Source organism: Dama dama, chromosome 2 (assembly GCF_033118175.1).
Source record: "Dama dama isolate Ldn47 chromosome 2, ASM3311817v1, whole genome shotgun sequence".
NCBI classification, from domain to species: Eukaryota; Metazoa; Chordata; class Mammalia; order Artiodactyla; family Cervidae; genus Dama; species Dama dama.
In genome coordinates, this window is record NC_083682.1 from 42618503 (window position 1) to 42631149 (window position 12647).

The 12647-nt window shown below is 39.4% G+C and overlaps 1 protein-coding gene across 2 annotated transcripts in view; it reads right to left on the reverse strand.

Annotated features, from left to right (window-relative positions):
• Positions 1–12647, reverse strand: part of CTSC (cathepsin C) — a 40669-nt gene that overhangs the window by 20591 nt on the left and 7431 nt on the right. The window contains exon 4 of one of the 2 annotated variants that reach the window (XM_061120312.1): positions 8470–10990. The exons of the other annotated variant lie outside the window; for it this stretch is intronic. Within the exon in view, the coding sequence (XP_060976295.1) occupies positions 10980–10990 (11 nt within the window). The 3' untranslated portion in view covers positions 8470–10979. Of the gene's footprint in view, positions 1–8469; positions 10991–12647 lie in introns of those variants that run through there. 2 annotated transcript variants of the gene reach the window in all.

Here is a 12647-nt window from a genome sequence, read left to right on the forward strand (position 1 = left end):
TGATGCGGACAGGCCAGGCAGGGTTAGGCCACTGCTCCCCCCACCACTGCTGTAGAATTCAAAAAGACATGCACCCCAATCTTCATTGCAACACTATTCACAACAGCCAGGACATGGAAGCAACCTAAATGTCCATCGACAGATGAATAAAGAAGATGTGGTACATATATACAAAGGAATATTACTCAGCCATAAAAAGGAACAGTCAGTTCTAGTGAGGTGGATGAACTCAGAGCTTGTTATAAGGAGTGAAGTTTAAGTCAGAAAAAAAAAAAAAAAAATACCATACATTAATGCATATGTATGGAAACTAGAAAAATAATACTGGTGAACCTATTTGCGGGGAAGGAAATGGAGACACAGACATGGAGAACAGACTTGTGGATACATCAGGGGAAGGAGAGGGTGGAATGAATTGAGAACATAGCATTGACATGTATATACCCATCACTGAACATAAAATAGACAGCTGATGGGAAGCTGCTATATAACACAGGGAGCCCAGCCTGGCATTCTGTGATGACCTGCAAGGGTTGGATGGGCAAGAGGAGGGAGGCTCATGTGGGAGGGCTTGTGGGCTAAGTCACTTCAGTTGTGTCTGACTCTGTGCAACCCCATGGACTATAGCCCGCCAGGCTCCTCTGTTCATGGGATTCTCCAGGCAAGAACACTGGAGAGGGTTGCCGTGGTCTTCTCCAGGGGAATCCTCCCCACACAGGGGTTGATCCCATGTCTCTTACAGGTCCTACACTGGCAGGCAGGTTCTTCACCACTAGTGCCACCTGGGAAGTCCCACATGGGGAGGGGTTTTATGTATAAAATTATGACGATCTGCATTACTGTACAGCAGAAACCAATAACATTATAAAGCAATTTTCCTCCAATTAAAAAAAAAAGTAATCTGACAAGGCTTTACGAGTTTTTCAGATAACCTTGTTGAAAGTATCATATACACAGGCATGAAAAAAAAACAAAACCCTGAACACAGGAGGATGTTCATCACAGTGAAAGAGGCTGGAGAAGGCTGCTTGCTTTTATAAACAGCACTGCTGGAACTCAGCCAGCCTCCTTGTTTATCGTATCTTACTCTGGCTGCTTCGGTGCAACAGGAGCAGGAGTGAGGTGCTGCAACAGAGGCTGTAAGGCTCATAAAAACTATCTACTCTGCGAGAAAATGGGCTGACCTCTCTGTCTAGAACAATTTAAAAAAAAAAAGAGAGAGAACCTGGGAATTTCCTGGCGGTTCAGTGGTTAGGACTCCACACACCCACCACCGAGGGCCCAGGGTTGAGTCCTGCTGCAGTTCATGGGGTAACAAAGAGTCAGACACGACTGGGTGCCTGGACAACAACAACAGGGAAATAAAATCCTACAACTTCGCAGCGTGTCCAAAGAAAAAACAAAACAACCCAAGACCTATTAACAGGAAAAAAATGACAAGATGGTACTTAAGTGGAATGTAAATATCTAAAATTTTTTATTAATATGAAATATGGTTTTTAAAAAATGAAAGGTGAAAACAGCCTTTGGGTGGGATTTTCTTGGTTATTTATTTATGTATTTTTAATTTTTCTTGTTTATTTATAAAAAATAGTTATTTATATAAAGACTTTATAAAAAGACAGATTTTGTAAAGCTCATCACTTTAAAAAAAATTCTCCTATTTCCTAAGAATGAGAAACATGCCAACAAAGTCCTAGAAAAAAACATCTATGAGGGATGGCCCAGATGTTGCTAGAATAACTTTGCTCTGGCTGGGATTATGGTTAAGTTTCTTGAAACAAACAAACAAACATTATTTATATATCCTATTGGACAGCAAGGAGATCAAACCAATCAATCGTAAAGGAAATCAACCCTGAATATTCATTGGAAGGACTGATGCTGAAGCTGAAGCTCCAGCATTTTGGCCACCTGATGCAGAGAGTGGATTCACTGGAAAGGACCCTGATGCTGGGAAAGACTGAAGGCAGGAGGAGAAGAGGGTATCTCCAACTCAACGGACATGAGTTTGAACAAACTCTAGGAGATGGTAGAGGACAGGAAAGCCTGGCGTGCTATAGTTCATGGGATCGCAGAGACAAAAGTGACTCAGCAGCTGAACAACAACAACAAGCCCTTTCACTTATACATCAAATACTTCTTGGTCACATGAGATTTCCCAGGCATCACGCTCAGTGCTAGCCATGCCCACACTGTATACTGATGTAGCTCCAGACCTTAAGACAATGGGAACTCCATGAAATATGCAAACATGTAATTAATGGGGTTATTTGTCTGAAGCAAAACCATGTGGTTCAAAGTTAACCATGCTTCGAAAAGCCTGGGAAATTTCCCCAGCAATTTAGATCATAGATGAAATGACTTTCCCAACATACCAAAAGTTCAAGTCATTCAAGTTAGAAGAAATGTGCCCCATGTATTTCATCAGTGTGGCTTTGTTTGCCTAGTTGGCACAGTTAGTCATAGTTATAAACATGATCACTAATACAAAATGAATTTCCCTTTGAGGGGAAGGCTGAGTTGTTACTTTGACTGGAAAAGAAAAAAAAAAATCCTTGAAACATGACCAACTGTGCTAAAGATCTTTACCGTTCATATTGATCAATGACTCTATACCCTTCATCATCAATATTATGGAACTACAGGATCTTAACATTTACTTATCACATCATACTTTATATACATTTTACAGATTACTCATAAATCTTAGAGGTTCAACAGAACATAAAGGTATAGACTTGGGGGACAGAAAAGAGACTTAAAAGAGGTGGCTGAACTAGAATTTAGAACCAAGGACCCTAGAACCAAGTGTTCTTCCCAAATACCAGGCACCACTTCCTTATACACTCCGTCTTCTCACAGAGTGCCAGAGAAACAAACATACAAGTCAATGGCCAAAAACACTGAGAGGAGATACCTAGAAACCACACAGGAAAGGCTCAAGCAATCTGCAAAGGGTTTTCATCTATAGTATGTGTTTCAAAATGATTCTTTGGTATACTGTTCTCATGGGGAGAAAAAAAGAAAAAGGAGACTTTGTAAAGTTAAATAGAGAAGATATAATTAAAGTATGAGTTCAAATGTTGTAAGAATCATTGCTTTATTCATTATTTCCTTTAAAAAAAAAAGTTGGAAATTAACTGGCTCTCATGAGTCAGATTCAAATTGTTGCCCCACACATCTTAAGGGTCACCTAAATTCTCCATCCAAGGAGAGACCCACATGGCTAAAGGTCATCTAATTTCACCTAAATTTTTACCTAAGTTTTAAATTTTTGTTTCACCTAAATGTTTGTTTCATCTAATTTCATCTAAGACCCACACATCTAAAGGTCATCTAATTTCACCTGAATTTTTGTCAAAGATTTTTGATTCAGAGCAGAAGTAGAGGACATAATCTGCAGGCTTGACTCCTAAATGGCATCCAGTTCTGCCTCTCACAGGCTGTGTAACCCTGAGCAAGTTACTTACCCTTTCGCTAATTTCAATGTCCTCATCTGCAAAATCAGGATGGTATAACAGACTCAGCCTCACAGGCTGTATTTTATAAACGCTAACCCATTTAATTTCACAGTAGCCCATGAGAGCTATTCTTTCCACATAAGCACTGTTCTCACAGTGAACAGGATTTCTTGCTTCTTTGGACACTAGCAGTAGAAAGCAATTAGTTATTGGATGAGTGAATAAATAAACGAATAACAGAAAGAACAAGAAATGCCAAATTCTACTTAAACAGTAACACAAGAAACTCAGAAAAGTTTATAATTAAAAGTGTGATACTTGTATAATTACAAAGGGGTCACAGAGCCTCAAGTTCTGACTCCTTGTATGACGACAGGAATGTCAATTTTTCTTCTCCAAACCTGTTTCCTTACCTGTAAACTTAAGCTGACCTGAAAGTTCCAAAATATCCCTTCAAGTTCCCTAACTGCACAGTCTTTACATCTATGGTTTTCTTATTATTCACAAAGTAGGTAAATAAGTTAGACTCCCTACTTACACAGAGCACCTATACATTCTCTAAACGTGCTTGTGAGTCGCTCACTTGTGTCTTACTCTCTGCAACCCCATGAACTGTATCCCTCCAGGCTCCTCTGTCCATGGGATTCTCCAAGCAAGAATACTGGAGTAGGTAGCCACTCCATTCTCCAGGGCATAATCCTGACCCAAGGATCAAACCTGAGTCACCTGCATTGCAGGCAGATTCTTTACCATCTGAGCCACCAAGGAAGCCCCATCTAAACATTCTAAGTGATCCAAAATAATCCTAAAAAACTGTAACTGTTTTCACTCAAGCAAATTACCAAGAGATGCTATATCCATTTATGTACAATTTTTAATACATTAATTTGATGGAATTATTTTCTATTTAAAATTTTTATTTTATATTATTCTGTAGTTTTCCCAACCTAAAATAATATGGTTTTCTTTTAGAACCTGAAATTGCCTTATGAAGGGTGGGAGAGGGCTGCAATACCACTATGCAGGACAGCTGTATCTTAGTAGAAAAGAGATATTTAACCCACCCCAGAAGCCAAGCACTCAGTACCTTGAGAGGACCATGCACTGTGCCCCCATTATTTTCTTGAATATTCTCAGTATTGCTATCATTTTTTTTTCTGCTCCTGTAAAATACATCTTATGTGATTTCTGAAAATATTACCCAGTAGGAAATTGAAGTTTTGGCCACACTATCCAGCTTGAAATGTAGTCAAAATTTTTTCTAACCATTTTCATTTATTTTGTTTATATCAATACTGACTTGCACAAATGAGATAATTTAAGTTTCTATTCATCGATGCCAGTTTCCATTGCAACACATAGATAATCACACAGAATCTGAAGAAATCACAAATCCTAGCACTTAAGTCTAGAAAACTAGTAGCATTCCCTAACTATCCATTTGCTTCTTCAGAATTATCGTGGAGCTGCCATCCTGAAAGCAATCCTTCTTCAGTTTCCTGTTCATTTTATCAACTACTCACCTCCATCCAATTACCCAGCAATGTTAACCAACTGAAAAAAGAAAGGCTGGGATATTTTAGAACTTACGTTCTTTATCCTGGATCTTTTTCTCAACTGCTTTTTGACACTAAGGGTGAGAAAATCACTTATACCTTTTGTTCCACTGTTTTCCTGATTACATTCGCAAATATTTGAAAACTTCCTTTATGTATAAGAAAAAACACTCTTTAGTAAAAAGGATTTTGCCCTTTAAATTCCCGTTCTTCCACTTATCACTTATGTAACATTGGACAAGTCACAACTAAGGAGCCTCAATTTCACCAGCTGGTAACAAGTATGATAGCTACTTCATTGCATTCCTATCAAGGATAAAGATGACACTGACGTCAAGAGTTTAAAAACTTATAAAACACTAAACAAGTAACAATATAAACACTACCATCTGTTACCATGGGGGATACGAAGCTGTTAAGGCTTTATTCATGTCATCAAAGAACCTATACTCTCAAACCCAACTCTCAATTGAGCAGCTGATAAAAGTTTTACTTTGTCAACCAGTGGTTTTCCAAAATGAGAAGATAATCCACTAAAATATTAGAAAATTTTATAATTTATATTTATATTTGTAATATAGAAATAAAACTGAAAACCAACTTCCACTATGATTTTATATACAAAGTAACACTGATATGCCCACACAGTTCCAGTGTCAGACGTCCACCTGTTAAACGCAGCGTGCTGCTTGTAAGATGGCTAGAACATGGCATATTCCCACTCACGTGTGCCTGCTTAAATTCATGCACAGCTGATGTAATTAAACTAACTCACACAAAATGAACAAGTGGCTTCAAATAACACTTACAAGGAAAACAGGATTTGCAAATACTAATGATGTAATTTGGCTTCCCTCATAGCTCAGTTGATAAAGAATCTGCCTGCGATGCAGGAGACCTGGGTTCGATCCCTGAGTTGGGAAGATCCCCTGGAGAAGGGAAAGGCTACCCACTCCAGTATTCTAGCCTGGAGAATTCCAGGGACTGTACAGTCCATGGGGTTGCAAAGAGTCGGACACGACTGAGTGACTTTCACTCACTCAAAGATGTAAATATAAGAAAACATAAGAAAACAATAACAATGCTTACATTTGCCCTGATCCTGGAATGAGTTTTGCCAGCCACATTAAAAATTAAGTTTTTGAAAACAGATGTTTTGAAATGGTTACATCACTCCAATATTAACTTTTTAATCTGTTTTTCAATAAATCAAATATCTCAGTTTTAACATGTCCATTAAATTGCTATCACTTAACACTAAACATCATTTAAACACCACACAGTAATTCTTCTAAACTCCACCTGTGACATTTTCGTACTTTTAACAATGTGTCAAAGCTGAAATTCTTTTAAGTAAAGACTTTAATTAGAAAACTGCTTCCAAATGTTGAAAACTGGCAGTAATAAAAATAATTGGTAACAGAAATCCTTACATTGCCTTTGACAACAAACTCATGATAATGAAACATACTTTTACATTGTTTCCAGAGAATAGTATCGTGAAGTATATTTTGGCAGGACAGGTTTTTACAACAATAAATACACCAAGTATTATTTCATCATTTAATATTACTTCATATGTTTGATAGCAAACATATTAGTATGGTAGTGCAGGTGTATGTATTCATACTGTGGGGGCTTCCCCAGTGACTCAGTAATAAAGAATCCCCTTGCCAACGCAGGAGACATGGGTTCAAGCCCTGAGTCGGGAAGATCCCCTGGAGAAGGAAATGGCAACCCACGACAGTATTCTTGCCTGGAAAATTCCATGGACAGAGGCGCCTGGCAGGCTCTAGTTCGTGGGGTCACAAAAAAGAGTCAGACACATCTTAGTGACTAAACAACAATACATACTGTGGCCTAAACAACAAGACATACAGTGGAATATGTAAGAAAAAAAAATCCGGACATGTAGGTCTAATCCATCAAGCACCATTTCAGAAAAGAATATTTTGTATGACATTAAATGATTTGATGATGCACTGTACACGTAGAGAGATTTCCTTCCAGCAGTACGGAAGAACTGTGTTTACTCCATTTTCTGCCCTTCATGTACAGTGTCTGCCTCCGCGAATGCAGATTAACTGTCTGCACAGGTCGTTGGTCTGGAGTGCCAATACAGCCTTTAGATGCCAACAGAGAGAGCGAGGCACACCTTCCTAAACAGGTATTTTGCCAACCATCCAGGACGGTCACATCTTTCACCAACAAACTTCCCTATGTCATTTCAAGGATTCCCTCTAGTTTTCTGCCCACCATTCCAGCTTGACCATTTATTTTAAAAGTTGAATTTTAATGAATTGTGAAACTGATAGGAAATTATGGCAGTGGTTGCAACCAAATAATTTCTAGCATTTTACTTAAGGAATTGGCAATTAGATTTAATGTGAAAATGGAGGGTCACAGATTTATTTCCAGAGCTGAGAAGATGCCCCTTTAAACCAAAATGTAGGTTCCAGAATAGTTAAGAAAACAGCAGTTTGATCCTCAGCAAGGTAACCAAAGTCCCTTGGCTCATTCCTCACTTACTTGCTCATAAACTCTTAAGATGTAAGGTTGAAAGAAATCTCAGAATTCATTGACTCTAGCACTGATGCTGAAGCTGAAGTTCCAATACTCTGGCCACCTGATGCAAAGAGCCAACCCACTGGAAAAGACCCTGATGCTGGGAAAGATTGAGGGCAGGAGAAGAAGCAGGCCACAGAGGATGAGATGGTTGGATGGCATCACCGACTCAATGGACGTGAGTCTGAGCAAACCCCAGGACACAGTGAAGGCCAAGGAAGCCTGGCGAGCTGCCGTTCATGAAGTCGCAGAGTCAGACACAACTGAGCTACTGGACAATAACAACCTTCAGCTGGTGCTTCTCAAGGGCTGGGGCACAGATAACCCACAGCATCCCAAGCAAATATGAGTCCTTGGTTATCTAGGCTTTGAGGAACCACTGTAGACACTAATAAAACTCAGTACTTCCCGACAGCTAATTTGCATGCATGCTCAGTCACTCAGCTGTGCCCAACTCTCTGAGATCCCATGTACTAGAGACCGCCAGGCCCCTCTGTCCATGGGATTCTCCAGGCAGGAATACTGGAGTGGGTTGCCATTTCCTTCTCCAAGCGATCTTCCTGACACAGTGATCAAACCTGCATCTCCTGCATCAGACTCTTTACCACTGAGACACCTGGGAAGCCCAACAGCTAATTTAGTTTTTAGTAATTCGGAAAGTTATAAGTTTATTATTTTTAACTCTGAGTTTCATCTTAACCTCTATAGTCTCACACAAAAAATAAAAAATGACAAATAAGCAGAATAAAATTTTAAGAGTCTCATCCCTTTTCTACAAAGTCATTCAACAAATATGGCTTCAGGGTCCACCATAGCTTCTAACGGACACAAAGGCAAAAATAGTTTCGGAAACGCAACAATGAAACAGGAGAACGACACAATGATATGTTATTCAATTTTCTTTCTTTTACAAATATTTATTGAAGGTCTATTATTTATCACAGAGTGTGCTATACATACGGAATAAAAAGGTCAGTAATACAGAGTTGATCACTGCCCTCAAGGAGTTTAAAAATCAGAGGAAAGGACAAACAGGCAATTACAACAGAGAATGCTAAGCAGTAATCTATTACGGGTACTTCTAACACAGATACCTCCAACTTTGTACCCAGGTCTTCTACAATCAAAATAAACATTAGATGCAAAGTTACTCAAAGAAACCACTTTGGGAAAAAAACACTTTGGTAGGGGTGATTTTAAATGCCTTACTAAATATATACACATTTGTTCCTTTCTCAGTATTTACATCCAGTCAGTTTGAAAATACACAACTCTTACAGAACACTGGAGGCATGTAACATGATATATTTTTTAGAACAGAGAACCAAAAATATAAACATAGCACCATTCCTGATTTGTGCTTCTAGAACCCTACAGAATTAATGTTTTGAAAGCTGGTATTACTTCTGAAGTCTTTGAAAAGACTAGAAAAATGTGGATAATTTTCCCAAGTTCCCAGATAAAGTTCTACATATATTAGAATTTGAAGACATACAGGCTTTTGGTCTGGAAGCAGATGACATGGTCAAGTCACTCCTTTCACAGCAGAGCGAGTACTACCAGGTCCGAGATCCCTGCCAAGTACAACTGGGACCAACATAATGGCATCCGTCCCAGTAATGGAGAGCTGGGGAACGGCACAGATGTGGCGCCAAGAACCTGAGTGATAAAGAATTTTCAGGATGGAAGAAAGTATCCAGGTAGCAGTTGGATGGAAGAAAGTATCCAGGTAGCAGTTATATCCTTAGGTTTTATAAGACACAACCTTCCCAGAACAGCAGACCAGTGCCTCTCAAATGGCATAATTATCTGAACCAATAAAGTAATGATGACAACCTACCATCTAGAGAAAGATTTCTCCACCCAAGGAGTAATTCAAGGGATGCAGAAAAGTCCTCCCGGGAAATATGAATTGGGTGGAGCCCCAGGCCTTTGGTTTGCCAAGGCTGATGTTGAATCAGCTCTAAACGGCTGAGGAGGAAGCCAGTCCATTGTGCAGCAGGAAAGAACTACAGGCGGCAAAGGCTCTGGACAACGGCTTAATTACGAGAAGTAAGCTTGGCAAGGCTACTTAATTCGAAGCTTGTAAAACTCTCCTTCAATTTGGAGAACTATAAAAGGGAGGAGAAAGTAAACTTTTGTCTCGCATAAAGGGACCTAGGCTTAGGAAAGAAAATGAGTAGCCTCATGTGGTAAGGAAATCTAAGCTTCAGGCCAGTTCTTCTCCTAAAATTGTAACAAGAGCAATGCAGTGCATTGAACTAACATTTGGGATTCACCAGAAAATCTCCCCAAATGTGACTTGAAGTACCAGTATTTTTTTCTGAAACAAACTTGACAAATAGCCCATATCATTTTACAATTAGAAGCTGTGTGGGACTTCCCTGGTGGTCTGGTGATGAAGACTCCACACTTCAGTACAGGGAGTGTGGGTTCGATTCCTGGTTGAGAAACTAAGATGCCACATCCACGGCCAAAGAAATTTAAAAAAATAACAACAAGAACAACAAAAAAAAAACCCCAAATAGAAGCTGTGTGAGCTTAAGCACTCTGTGAGAGTAATTTTCCCTATTTGAAAACGGAAGCTAATAATATCTACTTCACAGGCTATTTGTAAAGCATGTTAAGCTCTTAGCACAAGACTGGCATCTAAGTAAAAAAAAATACAGCCCGCTCCCCCGCCCCAAATATATTAATCATACCATCTTTCTGGACAGGGGCACTGCAGATCTATGATCTGCAAAAAGAGACCCTTCGGCAGTTCGGCTTATCTCAGAAAGCCCCCTCCCCCAAACATGTCTTCCCTGGGACCATCCTATAATGCATCTGTGCATCTCAAGATACTCTGAAGCTTGATTTTCTTCTTATAACATGTGTTGGGGCTCCTCAAGGTCATTAGAGAAAGAGAAGGCACGTGGGAAGACCATTTTAACTGTGAGTAAAATCTGCACAAAATACAACAACAAATTCAAGTTCTAAGCAGTTTGGGGAAAAAAAAAAAAATCACTTCAACAAAAGGACATTCAAAAGAGAAAAAAATACAAAAGAACCAAAACCCTTGTGTTGCATATCATGGCTTTCATTCAAAGGCTGGAGGATAAAGCCACCTAAGACTTGCAGAACTTTCCTTTTTCCTGCTTGGTCTCTGGTTGCTCACATTCCAAAATGGCGGTGGCTGCTTTCCAAGGAAAGGTTCGGAGGGCAGCTGCCTCGGAGGTAGGTACCAGGACTCCTCTGCAAGTTACGTGCCCTGAGAGACTCCAGAGGGACTGCAGCTGCCAGAGGCCTCTGCTAGCTGTCAGAGGGAGGCAGGTCCACTGTCGGCGCCATTCTGCCTCTTAGCCCCAAAGTCTGTTTTTGGCTGTGGTTTTAAAAGAGCCGCTCAACAGACGCTCTATTTAATAACTAAAAGACAATGAAAACTAGAGTTACAAGCCAACAAGGATCATACCGTCTCTTAAAAAATGCTTAAACATATTCATTTCTTTAAGTGAAAAAAAAAAAAAAATACCAGTACTTAGTATTTCAAATGCTGGTATTTTTTTTTTAATGTGATTTAAGACATTCACAAAAAAGCCACTGTTCTCAAAAGCTGAATGCTTAAGCAACACAAACTGTGCGTGCAGCCAACATGCTCAAGAAGCGCATGCAGATGCATTTCAAATTAAATGCTACCGAATAAGCCTAATATAGCTTTTGAATATAGATAAGAAAACAGCCTAATCTAGCAACCTAGACATAATAACATGTATATCTTACAAATTCTAAATGTAGGCTTAATGCTACTTTGATCAATATTTCTGGGTACAAGGCTACTTATCCTATTTACAAAGTGAATACTAGGATCTATCTTTTCTACCAGTAGAAGCATCTCCCCAGTTAGGAGAAAGAACGAGAGCTTTAAGACAAAATTTTATAAACCACATTCTGAAAATACCTTATTTTTTTCGAGGAAAATGTGGTAAACTTTGAAAAATTTTTCTATTATATCTCCCTCCTCAGCTACAGCATAATAAAGATTCTGAGAAGTTCTGAAAGGAAGCTATTTAACACAGTCTACACTTACTCAACTACCAGAAATAAATTCAGAAAAAAGAGCTTATTGGTTCCAGCTCTAATTTTCACTTTGATCTGTTATTAGTGGCTGCCTGGAACCTTTAGAGCTTAACAAAACGAAATGACACAACTTAGGAACGATTTTTTCCTAGCAGATGTGTGGCCCACTGCTGGCCCATTAAACAGCCTGAAAAATGCTGACACAGGATAAGGCTATGGTGATTTCAACACCTGCCCCAGTTCCCTTTTTCATATCTCATTTCCTTACTTAGGAGCTAAGTAAAAGAGGAAGGGAAAGGGGAAAGACTGTTACATAAAATGCTAGGGAGGGCAAATCCCCATTAGCTTTTCTCTCTCACCGCCTACTTTTCCATCAAAATTTTAGCCATTGACATTTATAGATCCAGGGAGAGCAGTGATTTAAACATCTATTCTGAAAGTATAAGGAGAATTTACACAGTAAAAAAAGATCCTCTTCTCCCCAGCCAATAGTCTATTCTGAGAAGGAACCAGTTTAAAAAGACACAGGTGATGTCTCATAGGGATGAGTGACAGGTATGTTAATTTCTTGGGAAAAGCCACCTTTTCTACCAGGAAGACACATCTAAAATGCCATGGTCTCACACAGGTCCCTCTTGAGTCATTTTAGGAAAAGAATGAGTAATCTCAGGCAGCACAGCTACTTCAAGGACGTGAACTGAATTCTGGCCATCCTCTCCTTCACTGGGTCTTTACCGTTTCGGTTTCATGTCTACTTACGAGCATCATGCTTGAGAAAGCTAATTTGATGTGTGTAAACAGAGCATACTAAAGTGAAAACACTGCAGGCAGGTAAGAAGCGACAAAAAAGCAGGCTCAAGCAAGAGATCTGTAAGAAAACCATAACCTCTCTATTCTCCAGCTCCCTCTCCCTGATGAAGAAACAAACATGAACTTGCATAAGCCACCGGGGAGGAGGGAAGCTTGCACTTAATAAGAAAGTTAGAAGTATTTCAATGGAGCTCAC